The sequence below is a fragment of the Ipomoea nil genome, unplaced genomic scaffold, assembly GCF_001879475.1.
Source record: "Ipomoea nil cultivar Tokyo-kokei standard unplaced genomic scaffold, Asagao_1.1 scaffold2845, whole genome shotgun sequence".
Taxonomy (NCBI): Eukaryota; Viridiplantae; Streptophyta; class Magnoliopsida; order Solanales; family Convolvulaceae; genus Ipomoea; species Ipomoea nil.
The window spans coordinates 2,714,018-2,740,674 of NW_017619273.1; the positions used below are offsets into that span (position 1 = coordinate 2,714,018).

General features: G+C 38.7%; 2 protein-coding genes across 5 annotated transcripts; both read right to left on the bottom strand.

Annotated features, from left to right (window-relative positions):
• Positions 1–1,961: 1,961 nt before the first annotated feature.
• LOC109160295 (zinc finger A20 and AN1 domain-containing stress-associated protein 8-like) lies at positions 1,962–21,046 on the bottom strand. 4 transcript variants are annotated; one of them, XM_019308600.1, is made up of 3 exons: positions 20,857–21,046; positions 4,115–4,256; positions 1,962–2,884 (listed from the first exon to the last, which is right to left on the bottom strand). In XM_019308600.1, the coding sequence occupies exons 1-3, from the start codon at positions 20,997–20,999 to the stop codon at positions 2,357–2,359; spliced, it is 813 nt and encodes a 270-aa protein (XP_019164145.1). In that variant the 5' UTR covers positions 21,000–21,046; the 3' UTR covers positions 1,962–2,356. The 4 variants fall into 4 exon arrangements, 3 of the variants coding, with proteins under 3 accessions (XP_019164145.1, XP_019164144.1, XP_019164146.1); XM_019308599.1 differs by having other exon boundaries at positions 4,115–4,255; positions 20,853–21,046; XM_019308601.1 differs by having other exon boundaries at positions 4,123–4,256; positions 20,861–21,014.
• A 766-nt stretch (positions 21,047–21,812) lies between these two features.
• Positions 21,813–25,162, bottom strand: LOC109159829 (uncharacterized mitochondrial protein AtMg00810-like). Its single transcript, XM_019307940.1, has 2 exons — positions 24,523–25,162; positions 21,813–22,000 (listed from the first exon to the last, which is right to left on the bottom strand). The coding sequence occupies exons 1-2, from the start codon at positions 25,160–25,162 to the stop codon at positions 21,813–21,815; spliced, it is 828 nt and encodes a 275-aa protein (XP_019163485.1).
• Positions 25,163–26,657: the final 1,495 nt, after the last annotated feature.

The window sequence follows — 26,657 nt, forward strand, 5'->3', positions numbered from 1 at the left end:
TCACCGAACCGAAATTTTTTTCGGTTAACCAATTAACCGAACCGAAATTTTTTTCGGTTAACCGATTAACCGAACTTTTTAAAGCTAAAATCTAAAAATAACACCTAAAATAATAAATCTAATTAAAATAAAATACATATCATAATAAATTCATAACAAAATATACAAAAACATTAATTAGAAACTCCAAACATCCATAACTTCAAATTATTATTTATATTTATATTATTATTTATATATATATATTAAAAACTTCAGTTAACCGACCTTTCGAACCGATTTAACCGTTAACCGAAGTTTTAAAATTCCTTTAACCATTAACCGAACTGAAAAAGTTTGGTTCGAAAATGGTTAACCCAAATTTGTCGGTTCAGTCGGTTAACCGAAAATTATCCGAAGTTTGCACACCCCTAAAGGAAATTACTGAAGCCAACAGGAAGGAAAGAAGAGACATAGCTAAGGAAATTACGCTTCTACCCCTATACTTAACGGTTGTCAAATGCCATGTTAACGGAAGGACTAATGGTGGAACAAATCTGATAGTCAAAAATTTATTTCGTCCAAATTAAAAGACGAGGACCAATTTTGAAAAATCACAATAGTCGAAGGAGCATTGCTAGAATTAACTATTTTCGTGATTATCTCCAACTTTACTTTGCAACTTGCCAACTTGTAAGACTATATGTTGCACATTGAAGTACTTAACTATGCACTCTGCAACAACTAAATGTGCATTTCTAGATAACTTTTATGAAGTCAATGAAAAAAACTGAATTTGAAACCTAAATCATCTATGCAGTAAAAAGTGAACCCCTATGTCAAATAAAACCAAAATATCAAAGCATAAAATAGAAAATCTGAAACTAAGTGCACTACACTTGCGCATTTTTTAAAGTTTAATTTTTAATACTAAAAGTGCACTTTGTACCTGGTGTTGCAAAAATCATACCTAGGCGCTCGTCGGGTGCTTATATAATAACCATAATCGGTGCTCTAGGTGGCCGGCCGCCTAGGCGTCAACCGATTAGCTATTGTATTTCTTTTCAAATGGGTTATTCGCTCAAACGACGTCATTTTGAGTTAAATAACCTTAAATCATTTATACCCTAGATGCTTTTTAGGCTAATATTTAATACTTTACTATTAACAAGTCTTAAAGAAATTTTTAAAAATAAAAGTTTTTAAACAATTTTCTTTAAAAAAAAAAAAAAAAAAAAAAAAAACACAGCTGCCTAGCGATTTTTTCAACAATATTTGTAACAACTAAATGTGCACTTTGTAACAACTAATTGTGCATTTATGGGAAAACAAAAACGCGGTGGCACTTTGTAACAAACAAATGTGCATTCATGTAATATATATTGTGTTAGAAGTTGCGTAATAAATTCGATTATAATTACGATAATGTCATCAAGTTTTGTTTTTGTTTTTGGTTTTTTTTTTTTTAATTTGATATGATTCGTTCAATTTTTTCAAATGTAAGACAGAGATTGATTTTTAGTTTTTTTTCCTGAGGACACACACATATATTTGTATTTAAATGATGACACACCTTCAATGGAGGACAATTAGGACAAATCTTATCTATTGGATGCAAACTTTTAACTTTTTCTCTACTAATATGTAATTCAACTCCAAATTTGGTTCTTTGATGTTTAAGTTTGTTTGATTTGGGTCAAACACCTTTTTGTTCTAATAATATCACTATTATTTAAACATATACTATAATCAGTATTCAAACTATAATTTTATATTCTTATTCATTTCAGATTGTTGGACCTCTCATAGCATTTTTTTTTTATAGCTTAGGGTGTTTAAAGGTCAAACAATTTGTTGATTAAACAAAGGCCTAATTTTTTCTTATTTTAATTTCTTCTATATAAAAGAGTAAAACAGTTACATGAAAGGATACTACAAGTAGGGTTGTCAACCGTTAAAAAGAAACAGAAAAATATGTAGTCTGAAGTGGATCGGAGCAAGTGAAACCACACTTATAAGAACGTGAAAAGCATAATTTACAAACCCAATCACAATCTGGCAATTGACATTTTGGATATTTTCTCCATATTATCCAGGGTCTGTGCATAACATTTTAGACATGAGATACGATGCCATAATAACCAGAATTACACATAACCTAATCACGACGATTACCCACCAAACCAGCACATTAAACTTGGAAACATGACCCAACAAACGAATTCTTGCCAATCATAACGAGAATAAGAGAGAGTTCAACCTTCCGCGTTTTTTCTTTTACTGCCTTGCTTCCAAGTATCTGAAATGACATGATGTAGCCAATCTGAAGATGCCCGTTTTTGGAATATAATTGAGGAGTTTCAGCAGAAGGGCATTATTAGATCTTATCCAGTTTTTCAGCCTTGACAACGGGATTGGCCTTGGCTATGGCCTCCTGTGCAGCAGTGCGGTAGTCGAAAGGGCAGTCGTGTTTATCGGAGTAGCGGTGTGAGCCACAGAAAAGGTCACCACAGCGGCATTTGAATCCAGTTAACCCAACCCGTTTATTGCAATTGCTGCATCGGTTAGGCCCCTTCTTGGCCTTTGGCTCAGCACCATTGACAGAGCTCGAAGCTTGAGATGACGGCATAGATACATCCTTCACTTCAACCGAATTAGGATGCACATCCATAGAGCCAATGGCAACCGGTCCCTTCTCATTACTGCTTGATCCATTAACAAGGTTTTCAATTGATGATGCAGCAAGCTTAGCCTGTTCTTGTTTTAATATCATATCCTTGTAACACTTGGAGCACATGTTCATGTTTGCTGCACTTCCGAAGAAGCCACAGTTGTTGACACACAAAATAGGTCCTTCAGGATGGGGTTGGCATCCTGTCTCATCGTGCTCCATATCTCTATTATTCTGCAACAAATCCAATATAGAGGTATACAACATTAGTGTGATATTACACATATAGACAAATGTTTCTTTCCATTATCAATCATTCCCCAAACCGCAACTAGAAAGCTATGAGATATCTCTGACAACAAAACAAGAATTATGTATTAATGTATTATAAAATGTACTATTAACCTAATCCGGGATAACAGAGTTGCTAAATGCAGAGACTGAAAAGAAAATTTTCATATTTTCACTTCATAATTGGACCAAATTCAAATACACAATCCTAGGAGCAGAGCTCCCTCTTAGCAATTCATCTAGCCACATGAACCGAGTTGCAAAACTGAAAGGTCACTAGAAATAAGTTGTTCCTTTTGTATCTCATAAAAACCAAAATCCAAACCAAATAAAATATCAGCAAAAAGCTATCCTTAGAATAGTATCTCAATAATCTATAACCATAGATAAAAGACATAATTCTTTCCTTGCTTCTACAAATCTTCTAGGATAAACACCCACCCTAATGCTTCACACACAACATACTTCTAAATTTGAAAAGAATCATTCAACTGTACAACAAATACATGTTCAAGTCAAATATACGAATTTCATTCAACTTTGAACACAATCCACAACAGAAATAGAATAGTAGGGAGTAATTATTTATGAGATTAATATTCATAGTTTCACAAAACCTCATTAAACCATTTATTATTGAGCATAAACCTTCCAAAAAGAAACTTCAATCAATTTATACAGCCACAAATTATCCTCCAGTTGCAAACCATAACAGGAACGAAATAATAACTCAAAAATACAATTTTTTTAAGGCATAACCCTCCACAAAAGAAACTTTAACACTTTTATTATCTTCAATTCTTTTTCTTTTCCCTAATTGTACCAAATTACAAGCTGGCCCGTACCAATCAAGAAAATTTATTCATAACACACAAAATGATCCAAAAATTGAAGCTCAATACCAAACTTTAACATGAATACAGCACAAAAGACTTTAAAGGGGGAAAAAGAAAAAAGAAAAGAAAAGAAAGGAGATACCCTATACGGTCGATCACCAAAAAGATAATAATCTCATAACAAGACAACCAGGAGAAGCGATAAACCACAATAATTTAAAAGAAGAGAAACAATAGAAGTTGCAATCGAATCAGGCAAGATCCAAACACGCAGAAAAGAAAATTGATTGTGTAAAAAACAGAAGAAATCGAGCGTTAGATGGATAGGGGAACTGACCGGAGAACTGGAGAAGGGATTGAGAGATCGCGTAGGGAGAGAGAGAGAGAGAGAGACAGAGAGAGAGAGAGAGAGGAGGGAGCGTTTATCTTCCGTTTTCTGTGCAAACAAACGGAAGAGAGAGAGAGAGAGAGAGAGAGAGTTTATCTTCGGTTCTGAGCAAAAGAACGGGCTTTACTGATTGCGTACGTCGTGTGGGGCTCCCGTTGCTCCTAAACTTGTTTATTCTTCTTAAATAATCCTTCACCTTTCCTAATTTGACCCTCCTAATTAGTATAGAACTTTATGTAAGTAATCATATTTTTCAACCAATTTTTAGTAAAGTCCTAAACCAATTAAATTTGTTGAAACTGGAAAAATAATAAAAGAAAAATATTAAGAGACAAAAATTTCTTTACTAAAAATAGAAAAAAAAATCATGAAAATGACTAAAAGTGTTCAAAAAACGATAGTCTGGAATGTAAAATGACAAAAACGATAGTCTGCGACTAAATTTGAAATTACCACCAAAGACAAGGGACCTCCGGTGGAATTAACTCTCCTAAGATTGGTGAAATAATAAATGTGTGTTTATTGAGCGTAGATTACAGGACTACTTATACACAGAGATTAGCAGAGAGATAGGTAACTGTTACACATTTAGCTCTAACCAACTCATAACAATCTAACTGTCTAATACTCCCCCTCAAGCTGACGGGGGACTAGGGACCACGCCAAGCTTGGACCTTAAATCATGAAACCGTTTCGCAGGCAGCGGTTTGGTGAAAATGTCAGCAAGCTGATCACGAGTAGACACAAAATTGAACTTCAACCCTCCTGCGGATACCTTGTCACGGACGAAGTGATAATCGACCTCAACATGTTTGGTCCGTGCGTGAAAAACTGGGTTGGCACAGAGGTATGTGGCACCCAAGTTGTCACACCACAAGACTGGCACAGTCGGTGGGTGTAACCCAAGTTCCCGTAACAGCGATTCTATCCAGGTTACCTCAGCTGCAGCATCTACCAAGGCTTTGTACTCGGCTTCTGTGGAGGAGCGGGCAACCGTTCGCTGCTTCCGAGACACCCAGGAAACAAGATTGGGACCGAGAAAAACCGCATAACCTGACGTAGACTTGCGATCAATTGAGCACCCGACCCAGTCTGATTCAGAGAAAGCATGCACAACTGGAGTCGGGGCTGGTAAGAGATGAAGACCTAGATGTTGCGTCCCTTGGACATAGCGAAGGACCCGTTTCAGCGACGCCCAATGGTCTTCTGTTGGCTTGTGCATAAACTGGCACAAGCGATTTACTGCAAAAGAAAGATCCGGACGAGTAATGAGGAGGTACATCAAGGACCCAACAAGACGCCTGTAGGCGGTTGGATCATCGAGAAGCGGGGATTCTGTCGTAGTTGTAGTAGTTAGGGACATAGGCGTAGAAGTTCTTTGCACGTCTCCATGCCGGCCTTCTTGAGTAGTTCGGTCATGTACCGTTGTTGGGATAGGATTAGAACACCCTTGGCGTAAGTGGCTTCAATACCGAGGAAAAAACGTGGTACACCAAGGTCATGGATGCGAAAGGTCGTGGCAAGTTGCTTAAGGACGGTGTCCAGCACGTCGGAGTCGTTCCCAAGGAGTAAGATGTCATCTACGTAGACCAGGACATACATGCGAACCTGCCCTGAATCGAAGATGAACAAGGAGATGTCCGTCTTTGAAGGACGAAACCCAACCTGCAGCAAGAAGCCATGCAAACGCTTGAACCACGCATGCGGGGGCTTGTTTGAGCCCGTACAACGAGCGTTGGAGTTTGCACACATAATCAGGAAAGCTGGGATTTGCGTAGCCTGGCGGCTGCCGCATGTATATATCTTCTTCTATGTGGCCATTGAGGAACGCGTTGTGCACATCTAGCTGGCGCATGGTCCAGTTAGCTGACACGGCAAACGCCAGCAACAGCCGTATGGTGGTAGGCTTAACCACAGGGCTGTAGGTTTCAAGATAATCTTCGCCCGGGATTTGATTAAACCCCTTGGCCACTAAGCGGGCCTTGTATCGTTCCACGGTTCCATCAGATTTCCGCTTAATGCGAAACACCCATTTACTACCTATTACATTCATATTTTCTGTTACAGGTACAAGGCGTCATGTATTATTTTGCAAAAGGGCGTTGAATTCAGCATCCATCGCGGCACGCCATTGTGGTGACTTGATAGCTTGAGTATGACAAGAGGGCTCATCATCTTCGACCGAAGCCACCAAGGCGGTAGGACGACGCTTCACATGCGTCGTGGTGCGCAGCTGCATGCCATGTGTGCGTACGATGGACCTTATGCGACGACGCCCGTGGGTGGTGGTGGACGACAAGGTTGTTGGGCTGAAGAGATGAAGACGTCGCCTCTACTGAAGATGACGAAGGCGGTATGACTGGAGGCTGGGCCGGAAGGTGGCTGGTTGAAGCCGAGGCCGGTGGACGCGGTGGTAGACGCCTAGGCCGAGGTTGCGGTGCGGCAACTGGTGCAACTGGAACAGGTTGGGGTCCCAAGTGAATGCTTGCGCTGGCTCATGGTGATGTAGCGCTGGTTGTGGGGACACCAGTGGTATGTTGCTACTGCTGTTGTTGATATGGAAATATGTCCTCATTAAAGCGGACATGTCTTGCAAAATACACCCGCCCGGTCTGTCTATCCAAGCACCTGTAACCAAGGATAGAATCTGGGTATCCCAGAAACACACAAGGAGTGGACCGAAAATCCATCTTGTGTTTGTTATATGGACGGAGACATGGGAAGCACTCGCACCCAAAAACCCTTAGAAGACTATAATTGGGAGACTTGTGGTACAGGAGGGAGTAAGGACTGACATTTTGTGTGACTGTGGACGGTAGGCGGTTTATTAGATGCACCGCGGACTCGAAAGCAAAGGAGCAATATTTTTGAGGAACAGGACTTTGGGCGAGTAAGGTTAGCCCGGTTTCTACCACATGCCGGTTTCGCCGCTCCACACGCCCGTTTTGTTCGTGGGTATGTGGAGCAGATTGGCGATGAGCAATTCCAGCATAGCGTGTTTAACTTTCGATACTCCCCACCCATATCTGATTGAATGCACTTAATTGTCGTTGAAAAATATTTTTCTACGTAAGTGCGAAATTTGGCAAAAACGGAATATATATCGGATTTTAATTTTAAGGGATAGTACCAAATAAATCGTGAATAGTCATCAACGAAGAGCACAAAATATTTAAAACCATCAACTGACGGGACCGGGGCTGATCCCCAAATGTCCGTGAATACTAAGTCGAGTACATGTTTACTAGATTGTTCGACGCATGCCAACGGGAAGCGCGCAGACTTGCCCAATTGACATGCTGTACACAATTTATTTAAAGAGGAAAAAGACCCATCAACTGGACAACCAGAAAGAACCTGACGCAAGACGCGAGGGTGAGGGTGACCGAGACGGTTATGCCATATCCTGGGTGACACTTTGGCTAAAACTAACGCAACTGGGGAAGCCGTAGGCAGAGCGTACATCCCACCATGACTGGGGCCGCTAAGAAGAACTTGGTTGGTTGTACGGTCCTTCATAAGAAAATGAGAGGGATGAAACTCGAAGTAAACGTTATTGTCACGTGTAAATTTGTGTACAGGTAACAGTGATGCTTTTAACTTAGGTACGTGTAGAACACTATTTAGAAACAGTGACCGAGAACTAGATGGAAGAGTAACTGAACCTGTGTTCAAGATCGACAGACCTGAACCATCACCTACGCGTAACGTCTCATCACCACCATATTGTTCCACGTTGTTGAGAGTCGCCACATTCGGTGTTGCATGAGCGTTGGCCCTAGTGTCGGGACACCAAACATTGTTAAAAGGTGCTGAATTAAAGTCCTCCTGCGGTTGATGCGAGGACATGTCAGCTTGTGGAGGTACGGCCGCCGGTTGCCCATACTGCGATAGCGCGTTGCGCTGCCCGCCAACATCAACAAACCTCCGGTAGCAAATCAGGGCAGTGTGCCCGGTGGCGTCGCACAACTGGCAGCGGACTCCACCTCCGCGACCTCTCTGGCCACGATTGTGGCCGCGATTGTTATTATGACGACCGCGACCGCGACCATTACTAGGGGGTGCCGCCGAGTGTTGCGCAACCATCGCTGCCGGCGAAAGAGACGAAGGAATGGAGTCCTCTGGGAACAGATAGTGGTGGGTAGACAGAAGATCGGACACTTCCGGGATCGTCAGCGGCGTATTCTTAGTGGTGAAGGAGGCGACGAGGCTTCGGTATTCCGGTCGAAGTCCCCGGAAGACATGGATATTCTGTTCATCCAGTCCGATTGGGCGTCCTGCCTGGGTAAGCTGTTCGACCAGCACTTGAGCCCTGCCCAGATACTCTGTTGGAGCGGAGTCCCCTTGCCGGAGACTTTGGAGCTGAGTCAGGAGGCTGAGTGAACGCGCACGGGAGGCGGAGCCGAGAGCAGTCTCGATGGAGACCCATACCGATCGCGTTGTGTTGTGGCCGATCGCAAGATATAGAACCTCCTCCGACATGGAGGAGATCAACATACTTAAAATAGACTGGTCCTGTTGGACCCAAGTTGCGTGAAACGGATTAGCAGTTGGTGTAGCAGGGGAGAGTTTCTGGAGGACACGCCATGGTTCCGTCGACATATCCATACAGATTATGTCCTCGCAGAAAAGGTACTAGTTGGGCTTTCCAGAAGAGATAATTGGCAGATGTGAGTTCGAGGGAGACGTAATGATGAGCTTGTTGTAGCATGTTGGAGCTCCAATGACCGGCTCCGGTGACGGCACCAGTAGAGCCGTCGGGGGAATTGGGAGTTGATGAGGGAATGTCGTTGGTTGCCATAGGATCGACAAAGCAAACTGATACCACATTGGTGAAATAATAAATGTGTGTTTATTGAGCGTAGATTACAGGACTACTTATACACAGAGATTAGCAGAGAGATAGGTAACTGTTACACATTTAGCTCTAACCAACTCATAACAATCTAACTGTCTAATACCTAATTACCATAAAGACGGAATTGCCACAAAACCAACCATCATTTCTGTTTGGCAAACTAAATCGTTATAGTGAAACTGAAAATCAATGATTAAGCTTTTTTTTTTTTGGAAAAAACTAATGTTGGAAAAAAATAGCTTAAAATGGCATAAAATGGCATATTAAATGGCTATTTTGTGGTACAATTATCAGTGGGGTCCACTTCCGATTTGGGTCGGGTCAAAGTGGATTTGGGTTCTTCGTAGTAAGACGGAGATATTGATATATTGTACGCTCAAAACGGATAATGGGTGAATGAGATATTGATTCTCAAAGTAGACCAATTTGAATTGGAAAATGAAGGGAAAAAGTGAGCTTTTGTCCCACATTGGTTTGGGAAGAGGATTTGCCCCATTATTTATACATGAGCTCTTTTTAAGCTTATTGAATTGTATAGCATAGAGGCTCTCTCTTGCGCGCAAGGGGGTGCAAATCAAATCTCATAATGCATCCGAAAATTGGCAGACCTTGCGGGCTATATTTTGGTATCATTTTCCAATTTAGCCATGAAACAATTGTTTCAATGAAACTTACTTTCGTGGTGGTGTAATGCTGAAACTTTCGTGGGCCACCACGAATGAAACAATGTTTCACTTGAAATGAAATGTGACAATGTTTCACTGCCACGAAGCAATTGTGTGGGGCCACCACGAATGAAACAATGTTTCACTTGAAATGAAATGTGACAATGTTTCACTGCCACGAAGCAATTGTGTGGTTGGTGAAATATAAACAATGTTTCACTGTCACGAAACAATTTTTTGCATGGCCACCACGAAACAAGCCGAAAGTAGTGGTTTCGGCCTGATGGCCGAAACTACTACTTAGGCCGAAAGTTCGGCCTGAAACTCTTGTTTGTGACTGTTAGGATTTAATTCAGCTGTTATGGAATTAATTTTGAATTAATTTTAATTTTAATTTTTGAATTAACACCCATGTTAATGGTTGATGTTACAAGAGTTGAAGGGATGCCTCTAAATGCCATAATAAAGGCTATTCACTCCTCACTCCCTATATAAGAAGGGGTAGAGTGCAGCAGAATTTTTCTAAGGGAAAAAGTAACAATAACACACAAGAAAATAATTTTTCCAAGCCTCAAAATACTTCTGCTTCTACTCCATTCTTGAAGCTATGCTTTTGCCCGTGCTCTTGTTCGCCGGGTTCGTTCGTTTGGGTGCTCAAACGTCGAACCGTTGTACGTTTTATCCTGGGAGACCTAGGCCACAACGCTCCTAGCACTTTTGGGAGGTGGCAAATAAGGTTTTAAGGAAAGAAAGGCACTCGCCTAACTCGTACATTTCTTTCTTCCTTCTCCTTCTTTCTTGTTTGGATTATGCTTTTAAGCAAAAATCCGTTCTCTCTTTTTTTGATATATTTTTGGATTGGACTCATAATCTGAGGATTATTAGTTTCAATTTTGGTTGATATATATTGGTATATCTTTTTCGTAGATATACATGTATATATAACCTTTGGATCCGTTTTATATATATTTGTGTGTATATATATATTACGGATAAATATCCAATAATATTTTATATACTAGTGTGTGTATATATAAATATTATTTTTGGGATATTAAATCGATTGTCGTTCATTATCTCCAACAATCTTAAAACCTTATTTATTTCTGATAATGAACAAATCGGTGGAGTCCAAAAGTATTGGATCCGTGAATGTTGCCGGAGGTGCACATTCAAATGGTCGGAAAGGCAACGATGTTGCACATTCCGTGATGCCGGTTGACGGCGGCAACGTTGGAAATAATATTTCCATGGGAGTTGCAAAAACACACGATGGTGCTCCGGAGAACTTTGGTTCACGATCCGGTAGACCTGTGGCTAATGGCACACAATTGGTACCTATTGTGTTGTCTAGTGGATCGACTAAAAGCCACGAAGGATCCTATGATGGTGTAATGACTACATGGTCTGAGGACTATTGTAGTATAACCAAAGTCTTCAACAATAATCAAAGGAAAGGCAAGCGGAAGCTTAGCTTTCATGAAGATTATGAGAAGAAGGAAAATTGCCACTACAAAGCGAATCGTCATCCTGGTGAAAAGGTTGAGGACAACTTCGCTATGTTTAAAACATGTGGATGGTTGGACGAGTGAGGTCACAACCGAGGTACCCCCGATGTGCGCAATGGACCACCCTTTGTGGAGTGGACGGTTGAGAATGGAACAAGGCACACGGGTTTGAAGGATCACTACGAGATAGGAATAAGGAAATATGTTTCCAATGTATTTATTTTGAATAAATGTTGTAGTATCCTTGGAATATTTTTATTTGAATAAAAAAAATATAATTGTTCCATTGAGTTGAATCTTGGTACATACGAATTATTAACTAGAATAATGTCAAATGTATGAAATGATTCAATATGGGTGCATAGTGCATCACGGGGCATTATGTGGAAAATGCTAAAATGGCTTAACGGCCGGAACGAAATGTAACAAGCGTGTTACATGTTTGAAATCCCGTAAAAGGACTGCGGTCCTGGTTCATGTAGAACGATAAGGATTTCAAGGATCAATTTGTCAAAAAATTGGGATAGCTATATAATCGTGAGCGTCACAGCTCAATTGTTGAATATTTTAATTAATATTTTGAGAACGATTATATAAGTGTGTTTCAACTAGTTGGAAAATTTGGTTGATTTGTTCTCGTTAATTGTGTTATAATTAACTTGATCGAAAATTCCAAATTATACTAGTATATTTAATTTGAGACAAATTGTGTTTTGGTGAATAGTGCTTTTGTAGCACTAATGGAAAGTGCAGTTTTATTTGGCACTTTGAAGTGCAAATTAGAACACTGCAATAGTGCTATTAAGCACTAGGTAGAGTGCTTAATTAGGCACTTTCGGCCACTTGGTGGCTGCACCTCTATGTGTTGGAAACTTAAGCATTTGGTGCTTTGGTAATAGCAATAAAGGTGCTAGATTATGATTGGTCTTAATGCTAATCTACTTTGCTTAAATCTTTCGTATATGGCTAATTAAATTTAGCGTTGTAAGAGTGTTATGTGATTAGCACGAAAGGAGTTTTTGGTTAATTGTGAAATTAACTAATAATCCTTGCGCTAGGTAGCACTAGAATTATAAATTAAGCAACCGAATGTTGCTATGAGTTTATAATTTAAAAGCAATAAAGATTGCTTTGGAATCGATGCGTTAGTTTGGCAGCATTGATTCGTGCCTTGTGTAGCATGTTTCGTGCGTCACTACTAAGCACTGATTCGTGCTTCAATTTCTGGAAGCACTGATTCGGGTTTGTGGTCAATCGGTGAAAGCCGAATGGATTCGTGAGGGCTAATCTGTTAGCACCTACGAGATGTGTTGGCGTGTAACACATGTTTACTCTTTAAAGAATAAAAAGAGAAAAACCAAATTAATCGTGGATTAATGCGGTTATGAACAATCGATGTAGTGAATATGAAACACCTGTTGGTGATTTCTGCGAAAGCGTTGGTATCGTACTCGAGCATACGACACGGTATTCACCTCAATCGAACGTTGTTGTCGAACATAAATATCAAAACGTTGATAAGTTCGGGTCTACCTCAAAGTATGAGGGGTGAGATAATACTTTGGAAGTAAGTACCTTTTAAATAAGGTTGCCCGCATGAAATTCTTACGAATTGTGGGTACGTAGGAAGTTTTCCTACCAATGCCTGAAATGTGGGGTTGTCTTGCCAAAGGTGTGTATTGGTTCTTAGTACACGAGTCCAAGAGTTTGGATGTACATAAGAACACGAAAGATTGATTCAAGAAATTCATCGTTCTTGGAAGATGTATTTTTGTGAAGGATCAATAAAGGACTTAACACGTTGAAAGGAACTTTCGGCGTAGCTATGGTTGAAGGGTATGAAAGAGAACCCGAGCTCAAAGCTAGATGTAGCAAGAGAGCTAGGATTGAAAAATCCTTTGGTCCATTTTTTCTGACGTACATGTTATAGTGTGATGCGCACAATCTAACTTGTTTACTAGAAAAGAAATTGGATTTTCTGACATGGTTGTTAGAAAATGAGCCTCGAACATATGTAGAAGTGGTGACTTCTACTGGTAGACCAACCCGAGAGAGGCTACCGAGCGTGAAGTAGATTCTATCTAAAAGAATCATACTTGGAACTGGTTGTTCTTCCTTCGGGTTGTAAAACCTCTAGATCCTAAACGGATCACTAGTCGGAAGATAAAATCGGTTGGTTATATCGAAGTAAAATGGCCGAGCTTGTAATTTTAAATTACATGCAATGCGAGTGCCACAGTTACTTCAATATATATTCTCTTGTGATGAGAATGAAATCCATTAGGATGATACTTCCCAAGAGCTGTTTACCGAAACTTGGAAGTTTATCGAAATGGATGTATCGCTTTCTTAATAGACATGGAACAACCCGAGGGTTTTGTGGTTCCACGCTAGGGAAAGAAAATGTGTAATTGGTGAGATCATTGTATGGTTTGAAACAATTGCCTTAGTATTTGGCATGTAGGTTTTGATCATACAATGATGTGTCACGAGTTTAGTATAAACAAATGTGATAAATGTCTACGTAATGCGTACGATAGACGAGGCTATCACTATTTGTCTATACACGATAAACTCAACGTGGGTAGTAACGATCAAATGATCAATTCTACCTTGAACATGTTAAATTTGATATTTGACATGGGGTTGGCAGATTTAATCCTCGGGATTAAAATTGTGAGAACACTGTATGGTCTCGTGTTGAGCCAATCTCACTGTGTTGATTAAATCCTTGCAAAGGATGTTAATCAAGTGGCTTGGACACCGTTAGATACTAACGTACACCTAGCCAATAATCACGAGTATTGTACTTCTCATGGAGAATACATTCAGATTATTGGTAGTTTAATTGTATACAATGGGTTGTACTAGGTCGGACATTGCCTCTGCGGTTAATGAACTCGGTAGACATACGAGTAACCCTAGTGTTACGCACTAGAAGGCAATAGTGGAAGTTATGAGATACTTATGTATGCTTGTGACTTTGGACTGCACAACGTGGGATATCTAGCCGTACTTGGAAAGTATAGCACGGATATCAAAGGACGCTAAGTCCATCAAAAGCTACGTCTTTACGTAGGCCAGTGCAGTCGGTTGGACGGAAATTCTCGAAATGAATTTGTGATAGCTAAAATCCGACGGGATCAAAGCTAAGAGCCTTACACTCGTGTCGCGAGCGAGTAGGCCGAATTGCTAAGCCATTATTTCGAGAATATTCCTAGTGGTGAACTCGTACCTCCAATTTGTGTGCATTGCGATAGTCAAGCCAAAATTGGTTAAGTACAGAGTTAAATGTGGAATGGTAAGTCTAGACTTATAAGTCGTAGATATAATACCATTAAACAATTTCTCACAACGGGGGTTATCTCTATTGACTACGTGATGTCAAAAGATAACGTAGCGGCCGCAAACTCGCTAACCCGAGGGTAAGCAAATGGTTGTGGAGAAGTTGGAACGAGGATTGGGTCTAAAGCCCTTGGACTAAAAGTTCTATAGTGGATACCCAACCTAGCTGGCACCTAGGTTCAATGGGACAACTAAATTATGGAACGGAGCGTGTCACTGTGGGGTCTCGGACTCCCTACCACTCCTCGTTAGAAACAGTGACTCCCGCGCAAGGTTAGCATGTTGATGCTTTAATAATTCAAATGTCGGTTGACATGTGTGAGTATGCGGGATACTCGGGAAAGAATCACCTATGTGAGAGAGAAGTGAGGGTCGCTTCAAAGGAGAATTGATGGGCGCAATTCTTCACAAACTCTTGCAGAACCAGGACGGTGACCCACGACCAAAATGGGCACACTCATGAGAACAGAGCATGGTTGGGAGGTTCCTGTGTGAGATATGTCATCGTCTACACAAACGGCAGTCGGTTCAAAGACATCGCGTTCTACCGTACAGCCAGTAGAGTAAACATATCTTTACAAGGGAAGGTTCAAAGGGTATAGTGATCCCTACCTATCCTATGCAGGGATCGACCGTTGAACACAGTTTGTTTCCGATTTCAAAATACCATGAAAATCAATTTTTCATTCATGTGGGGGATTGTTGGAAAAAAATAGCTTAAAATGGCATAAAATGGCATATTAAGTGGCTATTTTGTGGTACAATTATCAGTGGGGTCCACTTCCGATTTGAGTCGGGTCAAAGTGGATTTGGGTTCTTCGTAGTAAGACGGAGATATTGATATATAGTACGCTCAAAACGGATAATGGGTGAATGAGATATTGATTCTCAAAGTAGACCCATTTGAATTGGAAAATGAAGGGAAAAAGTGAGCTTTTGTCCCACATTGGTTTGGGAAGAGGATTTGCCCCATTATTTATACATGAGCTCTTTTTAAGCTTATTGAATTGTATAGTATAGAGGCTCTCTCTTGCGTGCAAGAGGGTGCAAATCAAATCTCATAATAATGCATTCGAAAATTGGCAGACTTTGCGGGAAATATAAACAATGTTTCACTGCCACGAACTGATGGCCGAAACTACTCGGCCTGAAACTCTTAAGCAATGCCACGAACTGATGGCCGAAACTACTCGGCCTGAAACTCTTGTTTGTGACTGTTAGGATTTAATTCAGCTGTTATGGAATTAATTTCAATTTTAATTTTTGAATTAACACCCATGTTAATGGTTGATGTTACAAGAGTTGAAGGGATGCCTCTAAATGCCATAATAAAGGCTATTCACTCCCCACTCCCTATATAAGAAGGGGTAGAGTGCAGCAGAATTTTTCTAAGGGAAAAAGTAACAATAATACACAAGAAAATAATTTTTCCAAGCCTCAAAATACTTCTGCTTCTACTCCATTCTTGAAGCTGTACTTTTGCCCGTGCTCTTGTTCGCCGGGTTCGTTCGTTTGGGTGCTCAAACGTCGAACCGTTGTACGTTTTATCCTGGGAGACCTAGGCCACAACGCTCCTAGCACTTTTGGGACGTGGCAAATAAGGTTTTAAGGAAAGAAAGGCACTCGCCTAACTCGTACATTTCTTTCTTCCTTCTCCTTCTTTCTTGTTTGGATTATGCTTTTAAGCAAAAATCCGTTCTCTCTTTTTTTGATATATTTTTGGATTGGACTCATAATCTGAGGATTATTAGTTTCAATTTTGGTTGATATATATTGGTATATCTTTTTCGTAGATATATATGTATATATAACCTTTGGATCCGTTTTATATATATTTGTGTGTATATATATATTACGGATAAATATCCAATAATATTTTATATACTAGTGTGTGTATATATAAATATTATTTTTGGGATATTAAATCGATTGTCGTTCATTATCTCCAACAACTAATTCATTAATTCAGATCAAAGTACATATTGTTAATGATAAAAGACAGAGGGACAAACTTCCACTTCTGTCATACAGATATAGGACATGTTTTCCTACCTAGAGCATGTGCTACATACCCTAGTTGACATGAGAAATAGTTACAAAAGTAAATGACGGTAATATATCTTTAACATTTAGAAGAACTAAGTTAAAAGAAGACACCGGGCTTCCTCTGCATGTTTCAAATTTTGGAGTGAATATTTACTATTTATTTTGCTTCTTGATCCAACTAACTCAGTGTTTCTCTTTTCCTTTGGTCGGGGTACGTACTCCATTCCCTGGGATGCTTGAAGCTACAACAAATATACCAAGGGTTAAGTTGCTTCCTTTTGTTTCTCCTAATGACTGATGAAAGCCCTAAATAATTCATATCAACTCCTTCCCTCCTTTCTTACAGATCGAATATTTTTCACCTCACCCCATTCCAAATATTTGTGCTCAAGTAAATGGCTGATTTCTCATACTTTATAATATGCCCCAATGCCTTCCTGTAGCATTCCAACGATTCCTTTACATCAATAAGCTAGTTGATTGAAATTATAACATGTTTACTTCATCAAACTTTTATCTGTTTTTTATTTTCTAATTTTTCAATTTTTATTCTCTGTTTTCAATTTCTGTTTTCTATAGCACAAGTTTAATTTCAAATGATTTTTAGACCTTATAGTTAAAATATTTTTGAATATGTTAGGCTTAAATGGAATATATATAATTTTTACTTTTAAGTTTAATATATGTAAGATTTTTACAATTCATATCCAAACTAAATTTATCCGTATATAACATAAATAACAATATGTTATGATATTATACACACACACACACACACACACACACACACACACACACACACATATATATATATATATATATATATATATATATATATATATATATATATATATATATTTAGGATCATATGAGAACACTTGTTTAGGTGAGAACGTGAGAACAAATCATGTACATCCATCTAATATTTTTTAATGATTTAGATTAGATTAAGTGTGTGCGAACGCGAATTAAATGTTAGATGCGAATGTTGTTTCTTTTATTGAACTGTTTTGTATGGCAAGAAATGAAAATTGAGTTTGCTTCTTTTTTATTTTATTTTTTTTTTATTAAAGTCTATTTGAGAAAACCAAAGAAACCAAATTTAAATAAACTTAGCATGTTGCATTGTAATGGTAACTTTAAATAAGAAGTGAATGTGAAGGACTTTGACCATAAAATGTGGGTTACTTAGAACTAGTCATTCAAATTTTCTTTACATTAGATGATTCTGATTTTTTGAAAAATTTATTTATAGCTCCTTCTTGTAATTCTATTAACTGCTCTACTTGTTTTCTTTTCAAAAATTTCACCCCAGTAGTCCTGAATAAAGAAAGGAAAATTCACATCTACATATGAATAAAAAAATTATATTCTTTAGGTTCTAATTTGCAGCAAATACTAAACAACAACTTTAATTTACCTTAATCTTCTGAGACAGCCATAGCCCAACATCTTCTAAAAGCTTATTTCCTGAAGCATCCCTGTGATTAGCAGAAGATAATAGGTTCTCAGAAAGCAGCTCCTGTCCTGCACCTTCTGCTACTACAATCACCATGTGTTGATGTTGTTTGAGTGTTTTCTCTATGTACTCGAGATAAAATGGGGACTCGGGAATCAAGCAGCAATCAACATCTCGGCTAGCAAGCTTGGCATACATGGCTATATACCCTGCATTGCATATATACTCCACTGTCAAAAATGATGTTGCACACTACACTAATACAAATCGGCCATTTGGTATCGTGCCCCCATCGAGATGTCCCAAAGATGGTTCCCCCGCGTTTATGGATATGATTTACAAACTTGGTGTTAAAGGGACCAAGTTTTTCGAGTAAAAGCCTTTATATCCACCCTGCACACCCAGAATTGGATTCATTAGACCCAAAAGATCAAACTGCAAATTAATTAAACACAAGAACTGTGTACTTACATCTATTCCCATAACTTTCTTTACACCATACATATGGTGCAACTCACATACTATTTCTCTTATCACTGTGTTCAGGCCAGGACATAATCCTCCACATGTAACAATACATGCATTCACCTCATCTGACTTGAAATAAACCTGAGATAATAGATGATATCAAAGATTTAGTTTAATTTGATTCACACAACACCATCATGTCTAATTTTTTTTGACATTTTACAAACCAAAACTCACCTTTTGGCGCGGTCCTGCACGACGAAAATGTGTTCCTCTTGGGCTATCCTTGCCAACAACTACCTGTAAAACATTTACTGAATCAATAAATTAAGATGTTCAAGAAAAAACATCCTATCATATCCTGGGTACTCCTAACTAGTACCAACTTACTAATTTACTATTTGTTATTTGTGGAAAAGGACTGACCTTTTGGACAACTGTGTCATCCATGTAAGAAATAATAGGCACATATACACTTATAAATCAATGTATATGCGATAATAAGGACTAACCTCCAGCCATAGTTGTTTGCTTGATTTGCCATAGTGATGATGTAGAATGCCTTTGTTGAATTTCTGCAGTGATTTGGGCAGAGTGACTCTCACTTGTCTCAAGTATAATAAGATGGTGTATATTTTGTCAGGATAATGACCGTACTTAAGTAGTGGGAGGACCTCACTTATATAGCCTATCTAACCATCAATATAGGCTTTGTAACAGTTGTAACGGTAACCGTTACAACTGTTACCATTAGCACTCCTTAATGGCTATTAAGGCCATAATAAATCTTGCACCAATCATGGTAAGATGTTACAATCCACACCCACAAAATACTGCCTGTAAATTAAAAAAGTTGTAAAAACATCAATCAAAATTGGAATCTTGAATTCTTTCTCAAGAAAAAAAAATTGGAATCTTAATTTACTATTTTTTGGGGGGAAAAGAACAAGAATATGAAACAACTTACTTAAGAACAGAATATGAAGGATTGTCTTGCAAATGGTTGGGATATGTCTGCAACAAAAAACACAAGAAAATTAGAAAAAGTCTGAAGCTGTATGCCGTGTTCTTAAGGGGAAAGAGAGAGAGAGAGAGAGAGAGTATACAGAGAGGTTTGGAACATAACCTGACAAGTGAGGAACATCCTCAAGAATGTAACCATCGTCGCCGTTCACCGTCTTCGGCTTCGGCAACAGCACTGCAAAACCCTCTGATCCCATTTTAAACTTCACAAAAAACACTCAAACAACTCAACTTTATTTATCAAATTCAATTCGATCACGATCACAATCACAACCGGTGATACTGCAAACGACACACTTTATATTTCACCTCTGTTTCCTCTCTCTATATATTTTCAAAGTACTGAGATTTCTAAGTTTCTATGTGTACATATATGTGTGTGTGTATATATATATATATATATATATATATATATATATATATATATATATATATATATGTGGAGGGTGCTGGAAAACTTTGACTCCTGAAATGGTTTCCTAAAGTTTTAGCCGCCTATGAACATAGGTTTCAAATGGATTCAAAAACGGGTCTAACGGTACTGTATCAAAAAACGGTGTTGATTCAAAATAGCTTGTCAAATTTTGTGCAAAAAGGGATTACCAAATCCAAATAGGAATCAAGATTCCTACTCCTATTTTGGTAAGGATTAACAAAAACCTTCTTAGGACCATCATATGACTCTTGGCATTATAAAAGCAGCTACTCATCAACACAAGAGTTTAAGCTTTCAAGATATAATATTGTGAGGTACGAGAGTCATCGAGAAGAGATATCCAAATCCCCTAGAAAGTAGTACATGTGTTTAGGTCTCAATAGTCCGATAGGAAAGATCATTCTATTGTGGAATCTCAGGTTCCAAACAGTGTACTTTAAATACTAAGCTTTTAGTGGATTTAGGCAAATTCTCAAATTGAGAAGTGCATCACAGATTAGGGTTGTTTACCCGAACCGCGTTACAAATTGTTTGTGTTACAACGTCAGTTTTAACATCACTGTGTGTTGCATATATATATATATATATATATATATATATATATATATATATATATATATATATATATATATATATCAATTGGTATCAGAGCCAAACTGCTTAAGTTACTAGCAGGATCCTAATGGAATTTCCAAGAGAAGGACTATCAAACAACAGGCCACCAGCCCTGATTGGCACAAAATTTTCCTATTGGAAAGCCAGAATGCAGATATACATCTTGGCACAAGGAGAATGTGTCTGGAATGCTATAAAGAACGAATGGAAAACACAAGAAAATTAGAAAAAGTCCCAAGCTTTATGCCGTGTTCTTAAGGGGAAAGAGAGAGAGAGAGAGAGAGAGAGAGAGTATACAGGGAGGTTTGGAACATAATCCGACAAGTGAGGAACATCTTTAAGAACGTAACCATCGTCGCCGTTCACCGTCTTCGGCTTTGGCAGCAGCACTGCAAAATCCTCTGATCCCATTCTAAACTTCACAAAAAACACTCAAACAACTCAACTTTATTTATCAAATTCAGTTCGATCACGATCACAATCACAACCGGCGATACTGCAAACAACACACTTTATATTTCACCTCTGTTTCTTCTCTCTATATATTTTCAAAGTACTGAGATTTCTAAGTTTCTGTGTTTACATATATATATATATATATATATATATATATATATATATATATATATATATATATATGGAGGGTGCTGGAAAACTCTGACTCTTGATATGGTTTCCTAAAGTTTTAGCCACCTATGAACACAGTTTTCAAATGCATTCAAAAACGATGTTGATTCAAAATAGCTTGTCAAATTCTGTGCAAAAAGGGATTAACAAATCCAAATAGGAATCAAGATTCCTACTCCTATTTTGGTAAGGATTAACAAAAACCTTCTTAAGACCATCATATGACTCTTGGCATTATAAAAGCAGCTACTCATCAACACAAGAGTTTAAGCTTTCAAGATCTAATATTGTGAGGTAAGAGAGTCATCGAGAAGAGATACCCAAATCCCCTAGAAAGTAGTACATGTGTTTAGGTCTCAATAGTCCGATAGGAAAGATCATTCTATTGTGTAATCTCAGGTTCCAAACAGTGTACTTTAAATACTAAGCTTTTAGTGGATTTAGGCCAATTCTCAAAATTGGGAAGTGCCTCGCAGATTAGGGTTGTTTACCCGAACTGCGTTACAAATCGTTTGTGTTACAACGTCAGTTTTAACATCACTGTGTGCTGCACATATATATATTTCAATTGGTATCAGAGCCAAACTGCTTAAGTTACTAGCAGGATCCTAATGGAATTTCCAAGAGAATGTGACTATCAAACAACAGGCCACCGTAACCATTGAAAGTATTTATACATCCAGGGAGGTTTGGAACATAATTCGACAAGTGAGGAACATCCTCAAGAACGTAACCATCGTCGCCGTTCATCGTCTTCGGCTTCGGCAGTAGCACTGCAAAACCCTCTGATCCCATTCTAAACTTCACCAAAAACACTCAAATAACTCAACTTTATTTATCAAATTCAGTTCGATCACGATCACGATCACGATCACGATCACAACCGCCGATACTGCAAACAACGCACTTTATATTTCACCTCTGTTTCCTCTCTGTATATATTTTGAAAGTATTGAGATTTCTAAGTTTGTGTGTGTGTGTGTGTGTGTGTGTATGTGTGCAGGGTGCTAGAAAACTCTGACTCCTGATATGGTTTCCTAAAGTTTAGCCGCCTATGAACACAGTTTTCAAATGCATTAAAAAACGGGTCAAATATGAGGTCCCTCTATTATAGTATTTTGTTCAATTTAAACCTTCTATTTTACTTTTATTTAATTTAGTCCATGTATTTTAAAATCTGAAATAATTAAGGATAATAGTTTATGTGGCGTTGATATTATCTCTGTCACGTAATCATACTTACATGCCAACACATATATTATTTTATAAATATTTAAAATTAATTATTTTTACCACCAATCATATTAAATTAATATATCAAAAGTAAATACATAAATATTTGTTCACATCAGTTATTGTCCTTTTTTTTTTTTTGAAAATCAGTTATTGTCCTTAATTGTTCTAATTTTTAAAGTATAGGGACTAATATGAACAAAATTAAAATAGAAAGACTAAATTAAACAAAACACTATAGTATAAGAATCTCAATTTGTCTATTATTCCCATGAGTATTGATGGATATATTGAAAATATATGGCCATTTAATATGGACCTGAGTCTAGGAGTGCATAAATATATGTATTTAGTTTTTATAATATTTAAACATTGATATACATTCATACATATAAATAAATAAATAAATAAATAATACACACACACACACACACACACATATATATATATATATATATATATATATATATATATATATATATATATATATATATATATATATATATATATATATATATATATATATATATATATATATATATATATATATATATATATATATTATTAAGGACATTATAGTAAATTGATCCATATAACCTAAACTATAACCCTTAACCAAACAAGGTAATATTATATTACACAATTCAAACCAATAAAGTAATCTTACATTCTCAAAATCTCACATTACCTTCCTGCAGGTAATCCTATTACTTAGGGGGCGTTTGGTTCGGGTCATCTTAGATTACCTAGGTAATCTGGATCTGGTAATGTTATATTACCTTGTTTGGTTCAAGCTATGGGATTACCAGGTAATGTTATATTACCTGAAAGCTGATGTGGCGGTAATGTTTCAAGGTAATGTGATTACCACCATTTTTTTAGGTAATCTTATATTACCTTGAATTATTCCAACTTTGCCCTTGTTAACTAATCCTTATATAATAATAATAATAATAATAATATACTTATATAATCAAATATACATGTGTATATATTTTTTGAATGCTACTGGTTCTATTACATTGTAGTATTTGTTTCTCAACCTACTGAAACACAGAGAACCAATAACGCCTCCACTGAGGCTCGAACTCATAATCTTCCAAATGGAAGTCCAACCCGGATACCATTGGACCACATAGTCCTGGTATATATTTAGTTTTTTTAATATTTAAGCTTTGATATAATTCATAGATATAAATAAATACACAAACATTATATATATATATATATATATATATATATATATATATATATATATATATATATATATTACTGAGGATATTATTGTAAATTGATCCATATAACCTAAAATATAACCCTGAACCAAACAAGGTAATATTATATTACACCATCTAAACCAAACACAGAAGGTAATCTTACATTCCCAAAATCTCACATTACCTTCCAGGAGGTAATCCTATTACTTGGGGTAATCCAAGATTCCGTGAACCAAACGCCCCTACCAAAAGTAATAGTACGTGCGATTGGTCAGTAATATACCAAGCAGTGTATACTACTTCTGGTGTCCAATATGGTTTTATATAATACATCTTCATCGTGAATTAAAGAGGCACTCCTTGGATCCTTGCATTTGATAGCTTAACTTCTTTTGCAATATCATAGGTATACGGACCAATCACACTTTCATTGAACATGAAATTTTTATAGGAGTAATATCGATGAGGATACGATATATCTGAATGAATAATAATGAGTCTGTACAGGAGTATATATAGTAGTAAATAGTAAACCTATTACAAGACGAATACTAATAATAATAGGTAACGAACACTAATTACTAATAATAATAGGTAACGAACACTAATGATGATAGAGTCCTAATACTCCCCTCAAGCACAAGGTGGACTAGCAACAACATTGAGCTTGCCACATAGAGTAGAGAAACGCGGACCAGGGAGAGCTTTAGTGAACACATCAACGAGCTGATCCTTTGTGGAAATGAAGCTAACCTGCAACTCCTTCTTCGCCACTTTGTCACGAACAAAGTGGTAATCAATTTCCACATGCTTCGTACGAGCATGGAACACCGGGTTGGAACAGAGATAAGTCGCACCCAAATTATCACACCAGAGAGTGGGAGGAGCAGCCAATGACACTCCAAGCTCGTGCAACAGAGAAACCAACCAGGTGACCTCCGCAGACACATCAGCCAGAGCCTTGTATTCAGCCTCTGTAGACGAACGAGCAACCGTGCGTTGCTTCCGACAAGACCAGGAAATCAGATTGCCACCAAGAAAAACCGCAAAACCACTAGTAGACTTCCTGTCAGCTGGATCACCAGCCCAGTCCGAATCCGAAAAGGCATGAACCGCAACAGAGGAGGAAGGACGAATAAAAAGACCAAAGTGCAGAGTTCCTTTTACATACCGCAGAACACGCTTGAGCATAGCCCAATGCTCAGTGGTTGGAGAGTGCATATGCTGATAGACCCGATTCACGGTAAAAGAGAGATCCGGACGAGTAACAGTAAGATACTGTAGAGCCCCAGCAAGACTGCGATACTGCGTGGGATCCGCATAGGGAACCACAGAATCAGAAGAAGGTCGAGACACAGGAACCGGAGTAGCCAACGGTTTACAGTCCACCATACCTGCACGGCTCAAAATATCTCGCATGTATCGCTGCTGAGAAAGAAACAAACCACCATCCTTGGAGACCGTCTCAATGCCAAGAAAAAAAGACGGAGCACCCATGTCACGAATCTTAAAACTCCGAGGCTAAGTCAGTAAGAAGCTGAGTAACACACGAAGCATCAGACCCCATAACAAGGATATCATCAACATAGACAAGCAAATATAAACAAATAGAGGCACGAGTATAGATGAATAAAGAAACATCAGTCTTGGAGGGTGAAAAACCAACCGACACCAAGAAAGCATGCAACCTATTGAACCACGCTCGAGGAGCCTGCTTAAGACCATAGAGTGACCTCTGTAACAAACACACATCATCCGGCCGTGACTGGTCTTCATAACCGGGCGGTTGTCTCATGTAAACTGTCTCTGCAAGATTATCATTGAGGAAGGCGTTGTGAACATCCAACTGCCGAATGACCCAACCGCGAGAAACGACTAAAGAGAGAAGAAGCCGCACGGTGGTGGGTTTGACAACAGGACTGAAAGTCTCAAAAAAGTCTTGCCCAGCGACTTGATTGAAACCCTTTGCGACCAATCGAGCCTTGTGCCGCTCAATCGTGCCATCGGCCTTGCGCTTCGTTCTGAACACCCATTTGCACCCCACAACGTTCATGCCAGGTGTACGACTAACCAGACGCCAAGTGTGATTCTGGAGCAAGGCATTAAATTCAAGATCCATGGCCTCACGCCACTCCGGATACCGAACTGCCTGAGAATAACAAGTCGGTTCAGGAACAGTCATAAGAGCCACATGCTGCGTCGGTCCTTGAGAACGGGTTGCCATGACATGAGACCGAGGCTGAACAGGCTTCGCCGTACGGCGGCCTCGCTTGGGCGCAGTAGGAGCACCCGAGACCGCCCCTTCCGGAGCCGTAGCAGTCACGGTGCGAGAATCTGAACCAGCTGCGGCAGCCCCGGAATCCGCATCCAACTCTGGATGAGGATCAGGTCCAGTGGGACAAACATCGGAGCCAACACCAACCCGAACGGCACCAATACCCCACGGCTCAACCGGGCGAGAGCTAGAGACCTGAGAAGGCATAGAAGAAGCAAACGGATATACGGTCTCATCAAACCGTACATGACGACAAATGAATACCTTGTTAGTAGCAGGATCTAAACAACGATAGCCACAAAACGAAGACGGATAACCAAGAAACACACACGGGGATGACCGATACTGCAACTTGTTACGATTGTACGGGCGCAACAGAGGATAACAGAGACAGCCAAACACACGTAAGAAGGAATAAGAAGGATTAGAATGATGCAAACGATAATGAGGACTGACATTGTCTAGAACTCGAGTAGGCATTTTATTGATGAGATAGACCGCAGTCTCAAAGGCATAATCCCAATATCGCTGTGGAACCGAAGCCTGAGCCAAGAGAGCCAGACCCGTTTCCACAACGTGACGATGCCGACGCTCAACTCTACCATTCTGCTCATGGGTATAGGCACAAGATTGCCTATGATTGATACCCAAAGAGACAAAAGTACGGTGCAACCGTTTATACTCTCCCCCTAAATCAGATTGTATAGAGACAATCTT